We start from the raw sequence: 21454 nt of genomic DNA, 5'->3' as shown, positions 1-21454 counted from the left end.
CCGAAACACAGATGAAAGTCCCCAAACCCGAATTCGCGTGTCAGCAATCTCGGCAAAGATCACTTTCGAAATCAGCATTAAATCATCAATTTCCCATTTCTCCCGAGGCCATGTTACATAAACCGAGTTTCTCTTCGAAACTACCCCTAAAAACGCGAAAAAAAAAACTTTGGATTTCCGGAGACGAGATTCGAACCCTCCACCCTTTCACTCGAGTAAAAAGTGCCGATACGTTTGAGGGTCACGTAGTTTCGCTTTGGAATTATCGTTTTTTAATGGGGATTTAATTTTTCTGTGCCGTTCGATGTGCAGGGAGGCGAGGGGAGGGCAATGTAAGAGATAGAGAACGGCCAAAAGGATAAAAACAAGCCGAAAGTGATGTCCAGCTGCACGGAGCGGCATAAAAGAGTCCTTTGTATCTCCGAGCGTCTAAACAGGCGTGGCCTGGGTACACCCGGAACACCGTGCATAGGAAATCCCTGGTTCTCTAGATTTTGCCTTTCAGACATGTCGCGGCCCGGATACCGCCCATGGCGTTCGTCTGCCTTTTTCGGACCCCCGTTGTTCATAGGCTGCCGCCATCTTCGCGAACAATAAGGCGGCCCTAATTTTTCTTGCCCACCGGAGACGCCGTATACTTTCTCTAGACGACATAAGTATTACAATATACATTTTTATACATTGTTTTATGTAATTCTACATGTAACGACCGTGAAAATTACAATAACAATGTTTTCCAAAGCCACCACAGACGTACATGCAGCAGTAATCCGTGGACAAAACATAGTAAGTATTAATAAAATATTTCTTCTCATGATTCATTATCTAAATTAATATTCGAGAGAATTGGATAAATTGGCATACTGTGATCCACTGCAAACAGACGCCATGTTCAATTTTTAAGATAGAGTTATACTTATTGATTATTGTATTACAGTACGTTGGTATTTGTAAAAATGGTGGTTCAGTAGTTTTCAATTTTTTTAAGTACTGAAAGATTGTTCGAACGAGCTTAAGTATGTTTTGGGGCATGGAGGAGTTTTTCCGGCCTTTCTCACGCGTGGTGGTCCAGTCTAGACAATTGCGTGGTTCTGGCTGTCTAGACAGTCGCATCCTTCGTTTTCATTTTCCTCCGATGTTACATTGGCCAGAAACGTCGGGCGCCGAATGTTTCCAAAATTTCAGACGAGCCCACCGGACGGAGGCACTTTAGGGAAGCGCCATTAGTTACTCAATTCAGTAGCCTCCTTGACCTGACGACAATTCATTGACAAGTTGAGATTTAGAGGCAACGCGAAACTCGAAATAAAATCACCTTCTACTCACCCGAATGATCACTTAGTGCCCTCTTATTAGACCTTGACTTCCGGCCATCTATGACGTCAAAAATAATTTTTCTTTCATTTTTCAAGTATTAAGACGATGCTTCATTACTGAAACTCCATTAAAGTTTATTTCTTTACGACACTAATGCTAACTAGAATGTCATGATCAACGATATCGTAAAAAGTTTAGTTAGATATGTTTGAAATTATTGCGTGCAAAAATTATAATAAGGTGTGGATACTTTTTGAACAGCAGGATTCCTATTTTCCCGACGCCAGAGAGACTTCGAGGTTAAACCTTGCTATGCATCTCAGAGAGGGCGCTGGTTCCATGGTACAGATCTGTACCGTCGTTTACAGGGAACTACGGTATCCATTGCATGCTCTGGATAAGAATCGGTGAGTTGGTCTCCCCTCCGCGAGATGGCGCGACGCTTCACTGGAACACAGATCTGGACTGGTTGGGACGCGCTATGATTTCTAGGAGCGATCGCACTCACACAGGTTCGCTGCATGAGGGTTCCGTACGCGACACCGACGCGTGCCCCAAAGCTCCGCATCACGTCGACTTCGAGGCAACAATGTACTTAATAGTAGTAGATAAGTAGATAAAGTCAAATGGAGCGTCACGAGTGTTCTTCCCTTACCATCAAAAGCGAGCAGTATCGGTAAGCGTAGGTAAGCCACCACCGTCAACTGCCGCATGGTATTACCATCACGAGTACGTGAGCCACCAACGGCGACTGGTAGATGGTACCGCCATCGCGAGTGCGCGAGCTCCTATCAGAAATTCGTTGCGCCGCCCTTGGGGGCAAAAAACGGTGAAGGCTAACGTACGAAACCAGAGGGCAGCACAGGATGCGATCGCGCGACCCTGCCCGTAAGCAATCTCCCAACTCATCTCTGTACGCACAGTACAATTAGTAGAATACTTAAGGAAATGATTTCACGTGGAATGCAAGTAAAATACGCAATAAATCACACGACAAAGCCGTCGCTCCTGTACCGTGACTTTTTCAAACTGGTGCCCAGTATGCATTACTCATGAATAAAAATTTTAGTAAGACCAACTAAGGGATAAATAACAATGGCAAGTAGGAGCGAACCATAAAAGAGACAAATTTTAAGCGCCTCGGATAATAGCCACAGCAGAGACATATGTTAAAGAAGTTAACCTGCAATTAACCCGAGGTATGAAATTTCTAGCGCAAAATACCTAATAATTTACTGTAATAAAACCACGGAAATTACCTAGGGTATTAGGTTGTTAATAGTACGCTTGGCAACCCTGGCTGGCATAGTTGCACTTTTCAAGATGGCGGCCGCGCCTCGCGACGGAAACGCCCCCCTCCCGCGGCGCGCACCAGCCTGCGCGAATCCACCGTCCTTGTCGCGACGCGTCGCGTCTTGCCCCGCGCTCTGGTATCTCAAATTGGTTTTCGCACGTGTCCCCCTCTCGGTCGTCGCCGCGCCCCTCGCCCTCCGCCAAGCTCACGTGCCTCTCTCTGCCCTCTTCCTCCGGCAGTCGGCCGATCGACCGCGAGTCTCTCCTCGATGTCGCCGTAAAGCCGCGCTCTCTCTCTCTCTCCCTCGTGTTCATGCCAGTATCACGGTTCTATTGGCCGCCATTTTGTTTCCCCTTCGATCTCTCCATCTCGCTCGCGGCGCGCCTCTCTCTCGGCCGCTGGTCGCGCGAGACCTCTCGGGGTAATTTCGCGAACGCTCGCCGACGAGTTCCATCTCGCGCGCGTCGCCGCCATCTTGGACACCGCCGAATTCCCGGAAAATCCTTTTTCTCTCATATCCGAGAGGACGAAGCGAGTCTCCGCAGTGGGATCAGAGTGTATCGCGAGTATGGACGACTTAACATTACCTATAGGCAAGGTTACATGTGGTCAATTTCACCATTTCTTTACTTTTACTTCCCACAGTATTTTAACCTGTCACTATAGTAATTGTGATTGCAATTAATTTTTTTTTTTCGGGCCCGATACCATTAGAAAGAAATATTTCTTTGGTTCGATGGGTTTCTTTTTCTCGGAGTTATATCTCGATTATTAAGATTATCGAGGCAAATGAGGATCGTGGCACAATTATTAATGTGCGTGTAGACATAGCGGAAAGGCCGTGACACCGGTTTCAACGCCGGGAAAAAACGCGTTTCCGGCAATTGTGGTATAAATTGACGAATCGAGCCCGGCCAATTGGAATACAATCGGAATATAATCGGCCACGGCCTCGGAGGTCAATGATTAGTCGTGACTCAGAGACATTGGACTCGCTTCGCTTTTCTCTCTTGAGTCGAACTTGACTTCGATTCGAGAGCCGCGGCATTCGTTAAACTTTCTAACCCTACTTTTTTCCTCATTTCGCGATTACTATAGCGTCCTAAATGCTTACGCGTACGTCCTAAAAGTCATCCTTTTCGGCCCCGTCCGGTTCCACAAACCTCGGTCAAAAAGCTAATCCTCGGTTACGAGTTCCACTATATTTTAACGACTGATCGCCGTTTAGATTAACCAACCAGTTAATTCACGCGAAGTACGCGTGAAAATATTTTATATCCTTAACCGAAGACCTTTACTTGAGGCTAGCAGGTGTTAAATATCTATCTTGCTCTCTAATCGAGGTATCAGCTAATCACGCTAATCACGAAAAATTCAATTTACTTCGGATAAGATATACGATTAGTTAATCGCGCTCTGCATAAGTGTGGGGGAACGTTTACGTCCGATTGATACCCATGATTAACCGAGGCGTTAACTTTAACCTACGGTTAGGTAACCAATGATTTAACCGAGTTTGGTGGTACCGGGGTTAGCTTTCGAAATGCATTAAATTTCGAGGAGAAAAATCGGGCATCGACGTCGATCGCGCGATTTCGTCGATTAATCGGCCCGTTCTCGTGTCAGAAGGGAGGGCTATCGCGTTAACGGCTCTAACAGCTACTTACTAGCAGTACTTAGCGGGAGGGGAGCGATTCGACGAACAATGCTCGTCAGCGATCGGGCCTCGGAGGAGCGGCGTCGCGCACGCGGCGCCCGGCGTCGTCCCCGTACGCTCGGCGTCGGTTATCTCCGGATTTATCGTCAGTCACAATAATGGCTCGGGAAAACGTTCCCGTCCAATAATGGCCTGTTAAAAGAGCCACATACCACCCTCCTCCGCGGCCTCCTTCAACCCCTCGATTTACCGGGCTCTGCCCCCTCTCGGTATCTTTCGAGGTTATGTACGGGTGTATACGTGTTTGCATGGACGCGGGAGTGTCGAACCACGAGCGAGGTTAGGCGCGGGTGTATACGTGTTTAGATGAACGTACGAATGTAGGATGATGAGGGTATACGTGTTTAAATGAATTTCGAGGTTATGTACGGGTGTATACGTGTTTAGATGAACTTACGGATGTAGGATGATGAGGTTATGTACGAGGGTATACGTGTTTAAATGAATGCGAGGTTAGATGAATTTCGAGGTTATGTACGGGTTTAGATGAACTTACGAATGTAGGATGATGAGGTTATGTACGAGGGTATACGTGTTTAAATGAATGTGAGGTTAGATGAATTTCGAGGTTATGTACGGGTGTATACGTGTTTAGATGAACTTACGAATGTAGGATGATGAGGTTATGTACGAGGGTATACGTGTTTAAATGAATGTGAGGTTAGATGAATTTCGAGGTTATGTACGGGTGTATACGTGTTTAGATGAACTTACGAATGTAGGATGATGAGGTTATGTACGAGGGTATACGTGTTTAAATGAATGCGAGGTTAGATGAATTTCGAGGTTAGGTTCGGGTGTATACGTGTTTAGATGAACTTACGAATGTAGGATGATGAGGTTATGTACGAGGGTATACGTGTTTAGATGAAAGGTGAATGTAAACGATGAGGTTATGTACGAGGGTATATACATGATTAAATGAAAGTGGAACGATGAGGTTATGTACAAGGATATACGTGTTTAGATGAATGGTGAATGTAAAGGATGAGGTTATGTACAGGTGTACACATGCTTATATTAACAGGCGAATTTTATTTGGTAATGGGTTCGTTAGAGAGTATTTGTTATAAAAAGAGGGATTTGAAGGATAGAAGGAATTTTTGGAACGTTAAAAAGAGGATAATTTAAATTTACTTTATATTCTTTGAAGCTGGATCTTCATTGGAACTCGTATGGAGGTAGAGGTTAGGTTGGGCACATCTATTCCTTCGGTTTCCTCGCAGGGACAGTTCTTCGCTTTTCCTCTTCTTCCTCTCCAACAATGGATCAGCTTAACCTTCCTCTCTTTTGCATACACCTCGTAGAAAGATGGCCGCCACTCGCGAGTGCGTCGCTCGGTCGCGCGGTTAATTAAACGGCAGTCGGCCGACTCGCTGTCTCCCGAAACAATTAATTTCCCGCTGTCTCGGTTTTTCCGAAGCTGGGCCCTCCCTCGGAGGGGAACAGCTTGATAATGAATTTTTCCGAACTGCCCAGCCGGCAATCCATCGCCGCCGACGAATCGTATCTCTCCTCTCCTCCATTCCCAGGGAGAGATACGAACCGCGCGCGAGCCCGAACAACATCCCCGAACATAACCTCAAAACATAACCTCCACCTTTTGCAATTCCCTCGTTCCACCACCCTCTCAAAAATACTCGTAAAATCCATACACCTTTGACATCCAATATCATGATAAAATTAAATCTCGTATTAAAGTTGACGATATACTTGTGCATTAAATTTATAACATGTCGTAAAATTAGTGTACCGTGTATGAGTATTCCAACGTGGGTTTTATAAAATCCCAGTATTTTTATTTTCCTTTATCAGTGATCGATCCGATTAGGTCTTATGTGGAATTAATTCAGCCGTTGGAGGGGGGGAAATCGGGATTGAAAAATCCTCACTGGCGTAATTAAAATGTAGGAAAATTGCCGGCGGAATTTGGTCCCTCGTAGGGAGGAACTCGAGGCATATTGCGGTCCGGGTGTTCCGCGCAATTCAATTTCTCGTTTCATTCTCCGGCTCGGCGCTATCTCGGGCTGGGCTGCCCGATTTCCCCCCGGCGGGCGCATATAATACGCCACGTAGCCGGTTATAGTAATACGCGGGAGCGACCGACGCCGGCGCGGCGGTATCGCTTGATATTTCCAACAGTTATGTAATTTCCTGGGTATTGTCGCACCCGGGACCGACTCCCGTCGTCCGCAGACGTGCCCGGATTCTGCCGGGCCTTTGTAACTCCTTCGCGGCTCCGACTCCGAAAACTACCCGAGCTTCCGCCGACCGGATCGCGGTTTGCATCATTTTGCATCCGATGCACCCGAGCCTCCTCGTTCATCCCTCGATTCACTCGGTGAGAGTCGCGGTTAGGCTCTGAAAGGGTTCTGAAAATCGTTTCGAGTTGCTGGGATATTCCAGGAATTATTCCGCGCATCTCTGTCATATTGAATTTAATGAACCAACGTGATCGCTCGATTTTTGGATATTACTTATGATTAGGTTAGTCGCTTTGCATCATTTTGCATCCGGTGCACCCGAGCCTCCTCGTTCATCCCTCGATTCACTCGGTGGGAGTCGCGGTTAGGCTCTGAAAGGGTTCTGAAAATCGTTTCGAGTTGCTGGGATATTCCAGGAATTATTCCGCGCATCTCTGTCATTTTGGATTCAATGTACCAATGTGATCGCTCGATTTTTGGATATGACTTATAGTTAGGTTAGTCGCTTTGCATGATCTAGACAATTCAGGAATTATTCCGTTTATCTACGTCATTTTGATCCAATGGACCTGGATGGTTCTGAAAATCGTTTCGATTTGCCAGGATATTCCAGGAATTATTCCGCTTATCTGTGTCACTTTGGATCTAATGTACCAATGTGATCGCTCGATTTTTTGATATAACTTATGGTTAGGTTAGTCGCTTTGCATCATTTAGACAATTCACATCGCCTTAAAAAATAAGTCTCATTCGAATCGACTGATTTGAGAGAGGTTAAAACCTTAATATGAACCTTAATATGCATATTCACCTTAATATGAAAAAAAAACGCCAAAACTTTACGTCGACGCCACGAGAGCGCGCCGGAGTCGCGTCGGCGACGAGAGTCCATCTTGACACCACTTTCACATCGCCTTAAAAAATAAGTCTCATTCGAATCGACTGATTTGAGAAAGGTTGAAACCTTAATATGCATATTCACCTTAATATGAAAAAAAAAAAAAAAACGTCAATACTTTACGTCGGCGAAGTAGCGTCGGCGACGAAAGGGTCCGAGTCGGCCGCGGCGCTAGTGAAATCCGAGCGAGCACATCCAATGGTCCCGCAAGCGAGTCATCACGTACAGGGTGGGTCCGGGTCGCGTTATTGCAGAAATCCAGCCAAAGGGAAGAAGAAGGGAAAGGGTCTGTGCCGGTATCGGCTTTCGAGCATTAGCTAACGCGCGTGTCATCGAGCGCGGTTAAAATACGAGGGGGAGAGAGAGAGGGAGCCCTCCACTCTCTCGACCCGCTCGTAAACCGGGTAAATTAAATTTCCCACTTTTTACACCCGCAAACGGTCCCCCTCCGTGTTTCCCACAGTGCCTTTCTTCTTCGATGAAGAATAACACACAGTCATTTTTTTTTTTTTTTTTTTTCATTAATATGGAAATAACATAATATAAACACATTAAAAAAAAATAATAATTCCATTAAGTTTGTTATAGGGTGGGACTCAAATAGTCCCACCGTGCGTATTAATGCATTAAAAAGGTGGGTTTTGATACCACCGTGCCTGAAATAGTTAATTCGATCCGATACATCGTCCCGTGCAGTCCAATTAATCGGGGGGAAAAAATCCCTAGGCGATTACGTCAAGGAGCATTTCCAGTTTCCATGGCGAGGGGTAGAGAAATCGCGGCGATGCATAAAGACGGGAGGGACACCGGACTCTAAGTACTATCGAGAGCGGTGCAAATGAAGCTCAATTAATTACAACTCAATCAATAGCCGGGCCCGAGTGGAGGGTACATACACGAGGACTCGGTCCTGTTCCCGGCGCAGCAGGACTAATCATACGGAGCGAACTCGACGGAATTAATTGGCCGGGCCAATTAACGCGCTCCGCCTCGACGGCCTACAAGACGCGGCCAATCAAATGATGCAAACCGCTCTCCCGGCTCCCCGAGGGACCGCAGCGCCCTCTGGGTAATTCCTCGAGACTCCCGAGGAATCCCGGACGTATTAAACACCGACGGGCGTCGCTGGATTATCGGGGACTCGCTTGGGGAACTTGGGGACTTCCCCTAGGGAATCCTGCGTATTGCTTCTTTTCCGTGGAAATTTTTAACAGTTACAGGACTTGCAGGCGATGGAAATGAGTGCCGGGACTCGCAGGGTATCCTGGGGGATTTTTTCACTCATAGGGAATTTTGCAATCGGCATCTTTTGTCCTGGTTCTTTCCCGTGGGCATTTTTAATAGAGGATTTCGAGGCGATGGAAACGAGTGCCGGGACTCGCAGGGTACTCTGGGGGATTTTTTCACTCCTAGGGAATTTTGCAATCGGCATCTTTTGTCCTGGTTCTTTCCCGTGGGCATTTTTAATAGAGGATTTCGAGGCGATGGAAACGAGTGCCGGGACTCGCAGTGTACTCTGGGGAATTTTTTCACTCATAGGGAATTTTGCAAGACATTTTTACTAGTTATAGGGTTTCGAGGCGATGGAAACGTTTGACAGTTGCCATCTCCAATGTGTCACCGAGCATTTTCGGACTATACGCAGGCAAAGAGACTAGATGTGAAGTGGAGGCTAGGGGAATTTTCATGAACGGGTTCAGGACCTCGGGCACCCACCCTGGTGATAAAATTTCCGGACAGGTGACTCGCTGATAATTTGCATTAAGGCCGCCGCCTCGATCGGGCGTATGAACTCACCAAGAGAGAGGAAGAGAGGAGGCAAGAGAGAGAAAGAGAGAGATCCCGATGTCTCAATTTTCTCCCCGGCTTAATGACCAATCGTTAAAACCCGGCTTCGCTCCCGGCGCCGATCTCAGGATTCGACCTCGCCAAATTCTCCCCATTTACGATCCGACCTGATTTTGCATCGGTGAAGGTGCACAAAAAAGAAGACAAAGAGTGGCAACTTGGACATTGCGACTTTTTACGCCGATCGACCTTAAGGGGCACGATCGTAATCGTTAACAAATTACTTTATCAGCTGGAGCGATAAGGCGCGAGCTCGATCTTGACCTGAATGTTGATCTTAACCCTTTGAACGCGGAGCCATTTCGACATAAGGGCGAAATTCCTCTGACCGGTCACGCGATATTGGACCAAACGTCGGGCGCTCTTAGTAGCCAAAGGCTTAAGGATCGACCTCCCTAAATTCTCCCCATTTAGTATCCGACCTGATTTTCCATCGGTATAGAAAAAAAGAAGAAATGAAGTAGCTATTTCGACATTGAGCCTTTTTACGCCGATCGACCTTAAGGGGCAGGATCGTAATCGTTAAGAAATTATTTTATCAGTAGATATGATAAGGCCGTGCGAGCTTGACGTTGAATCTTGTCTTCTGGATTTAAACTCCTCACTTCGGGAATGATTTTAGTATACCGTTTACATTAGTCGGGTTAGAGGCGTTAACTCGCAGTGGTTAGCAGAATTTTTTAAATCGGCCTTACCGATAAGACACAGGGGCGACACTTTACGCGTATAAATCTCACCGCCATCAAATATACGGTACACGAGATTACTGTCTCATAGGCCTCTCGGAATGAGTCTTGCCAGCGGTTTATGGGTTTACTTTATTGCTCGAACGGTGTATTGTCAGAATATGTTACAGCCGCGGTGTATAGGCCGCGGTTTAATATCCTGTCTGGATTTAATCGTACCGGCATTAGAACGGAGCCCCGGGTGGTCCCATTACCTGTCCGCTTCATTCGGCCGGATATATACGCCTCGGCTTCTTCAAAACGGCCATCTTGCGCTTTCCCACCCCTAATGCGTCCCTTTTGTACCCTCCTAATTACTTTATCTCGTTAAGATGATTTTTATCCAATTTCCCTCCCTTCATTCCTCTATAAACACGAAGAACGAGCCAGTTAATTCTAGCTTGTATTGCCAAGAAATAAGAAATGTTTAATAAAAAATATATATACTTTGTTTTAAATTTTCCTTCTCAATTTAAGATGTCAGAATTATTTTTCCGAATTTTTATGAATTTCGACCATTTTCGAGGGGTGCGACGCGAACAATGCCCTTCCTGCGCTTTGTATTGCCACGAAATAAAAAATATATATACCCACTTTATATACATTGTTTTGAATTTTCCTTCTCAATTTAAGATGTCAGAATTATTTTTCCGAATTTTTATGAATTTCGACCATTTTCGAGGGGTGCTACGCGAACAATGAAAAGTGGTTCAGTTGATTCTCACTGCGCTTTGTATTGCCACGAGTAAGACAGTGGCCACGGAATAAGAAACCGGTTAGGATCCAATTTACATAACAGCGGCCGAGAATCCAACACTTAATGTTTACGCGCATATGCACGCGAGCATGCGTGTGTCAGGAATGAGCTATGTACGGTGGTAGTTACTAATTTCGCTTTCAGCGCCGGAGATAAGCCCGGAATTTTCGCAATTGCCTCGAAGATCTCACCTCAACGTGGCGGCAGAATTCGTAAAACCAAGATATATCTTCCCCCGACAGCATGGCCTATTACATTACCTTATTAATATCTTAATTAAAAATCGCGCCAATCGTGTCTCAAATTTAGCGCGCAAAAAAACAGCCAGGTGGCGGCACGTGAGGCCAGATCCAAAATGGCGGCCGTGCAGGAGAAACTCTTGAAAGTAAAAGTCCCGGAGCTCGTAAATAAAATATTTCCTTTCAGCGCGTCAACGGAATTTTCCCAACAATTTCGTAAGCATTAAGATTCTCATGACCAAATTTTGAAATTATCCGGTGGGAAGGGTTAGTCGAAAATTCTTATTGATATTTCGTCGTTATTAATATCCATAAGACACTTACCAATTTACGAAAGCCCCCTTAGAAAATGTCCTCTGTCCAAGGGAAGCGTTTCTGAAACAACGGAAGAATCATTTGCGATACTTTAGTATATAGACAGCGGCGTAGTGAAACATCCAGGTGGGCGAATAAAGGAGGGCAGAGGCTACGCCATTGCGCGAGTGCAGCTCCCGGGATAGGAAGAGAGCCGGAGTCGCTGCCGAGAAAGAACCGCATTCTCTTTGGGCCCAATTCCAGCCCAATTTGATGCACGGTAGCTTTCGGACGGCACATAAGGGTCCCCGAGGTACATGGGTACGGTAAATGGTAAATGGTAAATAGCCACGCTGTTCGGCACGGCCCGACCACGAGCGGAGCCTAATTAAACGATGTACAATTTATAACACCAGCCAGAAGGTCTAATGGTTCGCGTTCCTGGAAACTCGCCTCGTCGCCGTTGGACCACACCTAGCCGATCCCGCGCGCGCCCGGAGGGAGATTGTCATCGGTTTTACGGAATACACCGCTCACCGATCCTATATACTCGACAACCGACCGAATATGTCCCCCCGCCAGCGCCCCTACCGATGCTTCGGGGAATTATACGGTCAAGGTGCGCGCGAGCGAATTGCTCCCACGATCGCGTCGAACCGACTCGCTTCGTTTGCCTCTTAATGGGCCTACAAATAAATACGGAATAATAATTAAGGATCCGATCGAGATATTCTATTAAATGCTTAGGTTAAGTCGCATGAATTGGCAGCGATCCTTTTCTCCATAATGGAGCTAAGAATAAATACAGAAATAATAAATGAAGAAACGTTAAGTCGAGGTTAGGAATCGGCTCCGCGACGTGAGTGGATTGATCGTAAGGTGGCCGAGAAAGATCTCGCTCGTAATTAGTCGAACGAGTATAAGGTAAGAAAATAATGGCGCGGGGGGAAGGTTCGGGGTACGTATAGCCCGGGAATTTGATAAGAAGCGCAAAAATGCAGTTCCTCGCGGCGATGCACCCGGATTCGGGTGGAGGGCGGCCGTTGGTAAAAAGGGACCGGGCGGCCGAAAAGCGTAATCCGGCGCCATAATCGTAATTTCCGGGAGACACGAGCGACCGCTACTCGGTGACTAGTTCCCAATTAGGGGATCCCTCTCCTCCGGGAGGCAGGCCGCTCCTCCCGCGGGTCGCTTTCCTTGGTGTCCTCGGGCTCTCCCTTGTATAAATTAGTCCGAGCTGCCACATAATGGCGTGTCGATATGCTACCGTTCCTGGAGGGGGCCCTTTCTTTTCCTTTTCCCCGGCGGCCCAGGTAGCAGTGGCTCCGTCTCTTCCCGCGACGCGGCCACCTCCCTCTGGCGGCGGAGTCGGGAGTCGACTGGTCGTCCGTCTCCGTCCGGCGCGTCGCGGGCCGCGCGCAGCCTCTCCGTTGCGCGCGCAGCGTCCTTCTCCCTCCCGCCACATCTCTATTCGGCGCGCCGCCCCCCACCTCTACGGCCGTCTCTCTCGCTCCCGGGCCCGGGCCCGATCTCCCATCTCTCTTGTTCACACGCTCTTTAGGTCGGTCGCTTAATTTACGACCAATTAACTTGGATAAACTGACTGAGGGCCCTTACTTTCGGTGCACGCGTTAACTCCGATACTCTCCTCGCTCTCTCTTTCTCTCTCTCGCCCCGATCGGGATGTTGGAAACGGGTAAACCGAGTCGGGCTAATTATTTAGCCGGGGCAAACACCGAAGCCAACGTGCCCGGAGTCTCTTCTCCTTTCTTTTTCCTTTTCCCTTTTTCGTCCCTTTACGTTCGCTTCCTTTTTTTAATTAATTAATTAGGGGCGAGATCTAGCCCCGCCGTTTTATTCGGACGATTTTTAACGAGCCCCGAGACGCGCACGACTCGCATCGGTTAAAGGGACGTTTGTGTGCCGTTTATGGGCCGACCGGAATCGAACTCCGTCCAAGAGCACCGTTCTAAAGGCATTAACGACATTTTTCCACCCTCCGGATGGAATACATTTTTCGAGGACCGAACTGGAACGCGCGATCGCTCCATCTGGCGACGCCATCTTGCCGACGCCGCTGCGCCGCCCGAGCCGTCGACTCCGGTCACGAAATCGTGACGAATAAAGTACCGGCGAGGTATTTAAGCCTCGTCCGATGCCTCGAAAATATACAAGCCATCGGTGTCTTCGATTTTCCACGGGCATCCGACGCCGGAAGCGCGAAGTTACTCCGATTTCTCCATTTTTATGCGATATACGAGGGCGCAGCACGAGCGGCCATCTTGGACGCCGCGACGGTTCTAATTATACTCTAAGATTGAATCTTCCCCGGAAATCTCCAAGTTAATACTAAATTTCTTTCTCGTAAAATAACGCGAAACCGCAAGTACCGCTTTTTCTCTTGTACTTCAAATTAACGGTCATACCGATTCGACTAGTGATATACGAGGACGGAGCGTGGCGGCCATCTTGGACGCAAAGATTTCGATAATGCAACACTTAACAGTCATACCTTATTCGAGAGACTCGAACTGCCCCTTAAATCTGCAATTTGATAATCTCCCCGTAAATTGGAGGGAAAATGTAAATACCTTTTCCTTGTTACGTGATTATCGGCGATATCGATTCGTCTCTGTCGTCGGTCCTCGTCCGCCATCTTGTTTCCTTCGACGCGGAGTCTACGGAGAAGCAAGGGGGCCACTTAAATATTGAAACCGTATTTATTTCTCTTTAACGTAACTCTAGGGATAAATTATCGTAGCGCGTTTATACAGAGAGAGCTGTAGTTACACCTAGGGATCTTATCGCATTCTCGGAACCGCAGATTAACCCGGCCGTGGGTGCCTCCTCCCCGTCCAATAAATTAGTCCGATACGCGCAGGTACGTACCCCGTAATGCGGACGAGTACATACCTGTAATGTACACGCGTAAGTACCGTCCTGCCTCCTTAAACGGCCAGTCGATAGCCTCACACGCGTGCACCAATAATGGCGGCCGCGCGGCGCGCGTACGCATGCGCGTCGTTCCTCTTACCGTCTATGTATATATNTTTTCGCGTTACCTGCGTTTCTGTTAGATGAAGGGACGAAGAAAATTCCGCCCTTTCAGCTATCGTGAGATATTGCTTCTCGCGGAATTTCTTTTCCAGCGAGAGCAACTGTATCTCATGAATTTATATTTATATCTATAGGAGACCTATTTACACAACTATGTACATTTGACACACACCTCGTCTGAGATCATTGCCTTCCAGTAAATGCTTCATCCTTCCTCTTCCTTCCTCTTATCGGTCCTCTTATCATATCTCTCGACTCGCTTCTGGCCCTCGAACGTTTTGCCAACGTGCAATTAATTTTTCAAAGTATATCGCATGTGTGTGTGTGTGTGTGGGTTTGCGCGTGTACGAGGATGCATCTCTATCAATGAAAGTGGACCTGTGATTTTTCACAATGATATATACCAAGCTTATCATTATGTTCCTCGGGGAGGGGTTATCAGTCCGTATCGTCGGAGTCGTTGGGACGTTAAGATGTTCGACGATTTTTTTTTGTTTCTCCTTGTTTTCCTTTTTTTAATTTTTTCCTTCCTAATTGCAGGACTTTCTGAACACCATTGTCATATCGTTGGAACGTGTCTGCAGGATCTCGATAATAAATTTGAATTTTGATCTTCAACGACGCTTATTTTTTCAATTTCTCATTTCAACGCGTTTTCAAGATCGCAGAATCAAATAACATTTTTGGCTCTACGACTCACCTCGAATTATTAATTTTTTCCTTCCAAATTGCAGGACTTTCTGAATGCCATTGTCATATCGTTGCAACGCGTCTGCATTATCTCGATAATAAATTTGAATTTTGATCTTCAACGACGCTTATTTTTTCAATTTCTCATTTCAACGCGTTCTCAAGATCGCAGAATCAAATAATATTTTTGGCTCTAGGACCTATCTTCCATTTTTAATTTTTTTCCTCTCAAATTGCAGGATTTTATGAACACCATTGTTAGGTCGCTGCAACGCGTCTTCAGGACCTCAATAATAAATATGAATTTTTATCTTCAACGACGCTTCTTTTTTCAATTTCTCATCTCAACGCGTTTTCAAGATCGCAGAATCAAATAATATTTTTGGCTCCAGGACCTATCTTCCATTTTTTATTTTTTTCGTCTCAAATTGCAGGACTTTCTGAACACCATTGTCATATCGTTGGAACGTGTCTGCAGGATCGCGGTGATAACGCGGCTTTTGACGCAACACTTGGCGCAATGCCGCGGAGAGATTGCAGCAACATTTGTCGAGAGTGCAAGATCGAAGCTGGATAGGACCATTGTTGCAACATTCCGAGCTGCAGAGAGCCTCGCGACGTGACACTGTTCACGACTGTTGGAGGTCCAGCATTCCTAGTTACTCCTGCGAACAACTTGATACACATCCCCATGACAACTACATATCACTTAATGCATGAACTTGAAATCGAGACCCGATGTTAATTGTTAACGAGGGTCGTTAATTAGTCCACTTGGGGGTCGCCAAAACGTCGACGCATTCTCGTAACAGTGATAATATACTTTTCGTGTCGGTCTTATCAGTTCGAGAGGTCCATCTGCAAGTGTACGGAGGAGCAAGTGAATCTCTAATTTCCTCACATAGGGATTAATAAACAATAACCACCTCGGAGATATCGCTGACAGTTAACAATTGTGAAGTCCGGTAAACGCAGAAAGACTATTTCGTCGAATTTTTATGTCCTTGTTCAATCAAGCGAGCATTAAAAATGGATCAAAGGATCTCGTTATGTCACACAAATAACAATGAAACTCCAACAATAATTTTTATATCGGCTCAACCAAATACTCTTCTGCGTGCGCATACGAGATAAACTAAAACCCAGGAAGTGCACCTTACATATCCTGGAATAAATAATACGAAACGTCTGCAGTCTCTTGAAATTCTGCAGGGCAAGATTTGCTGATAACGATAACGTGCATCTGCATGTGCATCTGCATGTGCATCCCAACCGGTGACCAAGGCCACGGATTGGAAGAATTCCCGAATAGAGATCGTCCACTTTCCTGGTCACGGTATACGGCACTCGTTAGTTGACACTTTGTAGTTAATTATGAGAAGAAAAAAAGAAAAGAAAAAAAAAAGGGAAATTAAGTAGAGAGAAAATGTCTACGGCCTGTGGCCAGGGGAGCCCATGAACATGGCCGCCGCGGCGGCGGCGTGAGAATGCCTCGCCATTGCTGCAGCTATGAAGGGAGGAACTGCCGATGTTCCTGGAGGGCCTACTCCGGAGAACATCAGTCCAGATCCAAAACTTGGATGTAAAAGAGGCCTGGCCGATAACCTCAACTTCTCGATCTCAGCCTCCTGCAGCCTCTTTGCTTTCGCGCGTCTGTTCTGGAACCAGATCTTCACCTGGAAGAAGAAGACCTGGTGTTGGGTTGTCCATAAGGAATTGCCCCAATTTTTCTTCCTCTGACGTTACGTCTCGTACTCGGATTAAGTTCTCTCCCCCTTGTCTATGTTATACCCTGATAAAGGTACCTCATAATAATTAAAATATCTCATGATAACCACGCGAGGTGTCCAAGGGATAGACGCCATGTTTGATTTTATGAATTGCAGACTTTATTCACGATTTAATTTGATTTTCGCGTTACCTGCGTTTCCGTTAGATCAAGGGACGACGAAAATTCCGCTCTTTCAGCTATCGTGAGATATTGCTTCTCGCGGAATTTTATCTCTCATAATAATTAAAATATCTCATGATAATCACGCGAGGCGTCCAAGGGCCAGACGCCATGTTTGATTTTATGAATTGCAGACTTTTATTCACGATTTAATTTGATTTTCGCGTTACCTGCGTTTCTGTTAGATGAAGGGACGAAGAAAATTCCGCCCTTTCAGCTATCGTGAGATATTGCTTCTCGCGGAATTTCTTTTCCAGCGAGAGCAACTGCTGCGTCGTAAATGGCGTCCTGGGTTTCCTATTTGGCTTGTGCTTCCTCAGGGTGCATCGAACAGGTCCTGGACTGGGCCCAGGAAGTCTGAGATCTCCTGAAACATCGCCATTTCCCCGCCCTTGGTAAAACATCCTTCAAAGAAGTACGGTTAGAAAATGTCGACGGTATGCCTCGGTGCGCCGAACAATTAGACTCTCGGTAGGAGCATTAAATCATAAAGAAGGGAAAACTTTGACGTTAATTGGGGGGACATTAATCAAGGAACGACTTTCCTATTCTGATTGTTTGCTCGGATAAGGCGATAAATCTGGGGATCGTTGTCAGACGGAATTAGGGACGGCCAGCTGTTAGAGGCCCTGAAGAACGTGAAATTAAGCTATTAACTCCATGTGTCATGGGACACTCTTCAAACACACCGACATCATGTCATTTCGAATAGTAGTTGTGATCTTTGGACAGTATTCGGTATCGAAAGTGCATCAATAGAGCAATATATTCAATTTCAAGAGCATTCGGCTCGCGACGGGTCTTTACCTCCATTTTGGCCTTTCAGCCAAAAGAGACATATTTTTTTTCTTTCAAATAATTAGCCGAAAAAATTCGATTCCACGATTTTTCTTCATTTCTTTTTTTAATGAAATTTCATGAGCATCGCGTTATATTTCTATGGGTTCTCCATAATCACGAATTAAAGTTTGAAATTATTCGGTGCACCCAGGGTGTATAAAAAACTTTTAAAAATATTCCGACGTTTGTAATATACATATGACAGTTTCCTAACACCTCAATGTGATATGAAAGTCAGTCAATATGAATATGAGAAGTGAAATCGTTGGGGAAAACATCCTCCGAATTGGATATACTGATTAGTTTGAAAATATACCATGATAAGGAGGCCCTAAAAGATTGATAAAATTTGTCTCCAACCTGGATGCACCGAATAGTTAGAAACATTCAGCACGTGATTATAGAGGCCCTGATGAAAAACCTGGTGTTCCTGAAATTTCACATGTGATAAAAAATCTCTTTTATTTATCCCAGAGTAGAACCAAGAATAGACCCTTTGATATCGCCTTAAGGTTCAGAATTTCCAGATTGAATATGTGTAAAAAAAATCTTTTCCACAAGCGTATGGAATAACCCAATAAACTGTCTCGTTACCATTAGGGCTGGTCGGTCCTCCATGTGGGGCATAGAGGTGTCCATGGTGATGGTTATGGGGATGCGGCGGTGGAGGCAGCCAGGTGAACCCCGCCAGAGAGTGTTGAAACCCAGGAGCGTTCCACACAAGACCATCGGCGAAGTATCCCTCGGATGGTCTTCGTACCCCAGGGTGGATGGGTTGTGGGACAACGGGTCCGGGTTTCCCAGGGTCCGCGACCTCCCTCTCCCCCTCGCAGTCGGAGTCCATGACGTTGAGATCCTCGGAAGGACCGACGCTGCGAACATCCTGATCCTCGTCGAGTTGGTCCCCACTGGGGTCGCCCTCGATGGAGCGGTTTGCCTCGGAGTCGCTCCTCTCGTCGGATTCTCTCCTCCGAGGGGAGGGAACACCCCCAGGGGGGTCGCGGGGGCAGTCGGGAGCGACGGCGCCATCGAGGCTGCCGTCGTCGAGAGGGACAGTCCCCAGAAGGCGGGGGTCGTCGTCGTCCCGGCGTTTCGGGGGTGCCGTAGTGCCGCCGGGTCTGGGGGAGTCCCGGGGCCCGGGGGCCCCAGGGCGCGAGGGGGGCACCTGGTCTCTCCTCCCGAGCCCCACCCCCGGCGCCCCCTGGGGACTCAGCATCTCTAGGAGCCGGCGGCCGTTCAGTCTCTGGTGCTCGGCCAGGAGCTCCCGGTACCTCGCCTCGATGGGGGAGTTCTGCTCCACCTCGGGGGCGACCTCCTCCTCGGGGGGCTCCCTCGTTCCACTCAACAGCGCGTCCACGCTGAAGCTGATCTTGCCGCCGCGCGGCTTCACCCCGGCCGAGGTCGTCGTGCCGGCCATGGTCGATGGAAGAAGAGGAGCGCGACCTCGGTAGTTCGGGCTCCGGGTTGGAAGATCGGGGGTGGGTTAGTCAGCGGCACGGCACCCCACGGGGGGCGGGGGTCATGCCCTCCGGGTGGTCGACGGGGTCGCCGGCGCCCGGCACCTCCGGGAACGGCGGGCCCGCCCCCGCATGGGGGGCCCCCCCGCGACCTCGGGAGATATGCCCCTTCCTGGACTCCCGGAGACCGGGTCGGTGGCTTTTAACCGGAGGTCGCTCCCGAAGGGAGAGGTTATAGAGGAGCTCGTCTCACGCCCTGGAGTGAGGTTCAACCCCGACTCTGGAGTCGGGGACCTTGGAACTTAACGACCACATCCTGGAGGCTCGGTGCCCCGTGAAGGAGTTTCCTGAAGGTGTCCCGGAGGTGTCTCGATGAAGTCCCTCGAGGTATCCCAAGGATCTTCTACCCGCGGCTGCAAAAGGTGTCTCCCGAAGCGTCCCTTGACCTCGTCCACCGTTTTCCGACGATCCGCGATATCCTGTCTATCGTCCCACAAACTTCTTCCTAGGAAGACTTCACTCGCCCCCCATCCTCCGGTCGCCCTGTCGTCGAGTCCCTCGCTGAACCATCCGCGTCTTTCCTCTCCTCCTGAGCTCTCAGGTGGTGTCGGGGACGTCGATCCCTCCGCCGGTTGTCGTCAGCTTCCCTTATGGTGCGCGCAAACGACTCGCGGTTTAATTGGCACCGCGGCCGCCTAAGGAGCCGCCGGCGCGCTGCCGACGCCCTCGCGACTCCCTCGGCACCCCCGACGGATCACCGCCACAGTCCCGACCTGGGGGGCATCACCCCCCGAGCCGGGCCCGGCGTCCGCGCCTCACCCGTCGCCCTCCCGGCTCATTCGGGCCCCGAAAATGCCCTACTCCGGATCCTCGGCAGGACGAACCAAGGTCCACCACTGTCTCCTCGAGGCAGGTCACCGGCGGAACGATCTCCCGGAACTGAAACCCCGCGACGCGACCTCGCGAGCCGATCCGACCTGCGGGACCGAGAGAGACACGGCGAGAGCCGCCCACGCGCGCGCGCACCCACCTCAGATAAGAACAGATGCACTATCACGTGCTGGTTGATATTGGCACGGAATGGCACTGATTACCCGGAGAGCGCATCGCCGCCGGAAAGCCCGCGCGCGCTCCGCCGCTCCAGGGGCGCGCGCCGTACCTCCCCCGCCGACTGCCGGCGGACCAATGAGCGGAGTCGCTCGCGAGCGGCGGATCTGCCGGCCGGAGGGAACGGGCCGCTCGGCGGCTCGGCCAATCGCGCCGCTCGCGAGCCGCGCTCGCCGCCGGCGGGGTCGGCGACCGCCGCCAATCGCTGCCGCGCGGCGGGGCCGCGGTCGGCGAGGCGCCGCGGAGTGGGGGGCCCGCAGTTGCGCGCCGGCCGCCGCGCGGGGAGGAGGCCGGGAGGGCGGAGGGTGGCAGACAGTTTGGCGTACGTGACGACTCCTAATTGTCTAATTCTCGGCCGCGCGCGCTGCGCGCCCCGCCGCTCGATCGGCGATCCTAGTTATTGGGTCGCGGCTACGTCCGCGAGCGGTTACCTACCCTCCGGGTGGGGGCGCTCCGAATTAACGATCCCTGGAACGCCACCCGAGGGATGCCGCGGCGCTGTCGAGGGATTCTTTGTCTATGCCCTGAATTCCCGGCCGAACACCGTGAAAGGAGACCCTCGTTTTATAAACTAAGGCCGGAGAGCTTATTTCCGGGAGGCGGTGTTAACGGGGGATGTATGCACCCCTTTTGGGCCGTCTTGAGAGTTTTTAGGTGATACGAAAGGGTCGTTCTGTATGGTTGAAACGTTTAATGATTTATATTACTTTTATCCATACAGGATGCACGGAATCGTTCGAAACTTCATGTGATTATGGAAGAACGGGGGGCGCGTGGAATTTCCTGTTTGAGAAGAAAAAAATTGTATACACCTCCTGGACGTAATTTTAATACAAAATATTGTACCGAGAGCGCATGAATTTAATAAACACGTGTAATGGATTGTTCTGCGACATTTTGCAGTTTTTTCTTATTTGACTGAAATTCCAAAATCGTTATCAATACCTTTACACTCTACACGTTTTATCCTTTTCACTTAAAAAATTGAATACACCCTGGATAATTCCTCGCACAACCCTCCCTGTCATAATTTCACTATAAAATATTACACCGAAAGTG

General features: G+C 48.5%; 1 protein-coding gene and 1 long non-coding RNA gene across 2 annotated transcripts; both read right to left on the bottom strand.

Moving 5' to 3' along the window:
• Positions 1-725: 725 nt before the first annotated feature.
• LOC105703626 lies at positions 726-1760 on the bottom strand. The gene is made up of 3 exons (XR_001104370.1): positions 1568-1760; positions 1327-1374; positions 726-1253 (listed from the first exon to the last, which is right to left on the bottom strand). It is a non-coding gene; the product is annotated as an uncharacterized LOC105703626 (long non-coding RNA).
• Positions 1761-15171: 13411 nt separating this feature from the next.
• On the bottom strand, positions 15172-20352 carry LOC105703770 (NK1 transcription factor-related protein 1). Its single transcript, XM_012432417.2, has 3 exons — positions 18426-20352; positions 17162-17358; positions 15172-16716 (listed from the first exon to the last, which is right to left on the bottom strand). Exons 1-3 carry the CDS (start codon positions 19246-19248, stop codon positions 16471-16473), a joined length of 1266 nt encoding a protein of 421 aa, XP_012287840.1. The 5' UTR covers positions 19249-20352; the 3' UTR covers positions 15172-16470.
• Positions 20353-21454: the final 1102 nt, after the last annotated feature.

The sequence above is a fragment of the Orussus abietinus genome, unplaced genomic scaffold (assembly GCF_000612105.2).
Source record: "Orussus abietinus isolate OABI.00-Male unplaced genomic scaffold, Oabi_2.0 scaffold43, whole genome shotgun sequence".
Classification (NCBI taxonomy): Eukaryota; Metazoa; Arthropoda; class Insecta; order Hymenoptera; family Orussidae; genus Orussus; species Orussus abietinus.
This window is presented reverse-complemented; position numbering and strand designations above follow the sequence as displayed.

Coding starts and splice junctions, on each gene's coding strand:
- LOC105703770 (XM_012432417.2), bottom strand. CDS start 19,248: ATGGCCGGCACGACGACCTCGGCCGGGGTGAAGCCGCGCGGCGGCAAG. Junction 17,359..18,425: donor AGGACCGACCAGCCCTAATG/GTAACGAGACAG, acceptor GCGATGTTTCAG/GAGATCTCAGACTTCCTGGG. Junction 16,717..17,161: donor TTCATCTAACAGAAACGCAG/GTAACGCGAAAA, acceptor TTCTTCTTCCAG/GTGAAGATCTGGTTCCAGAA.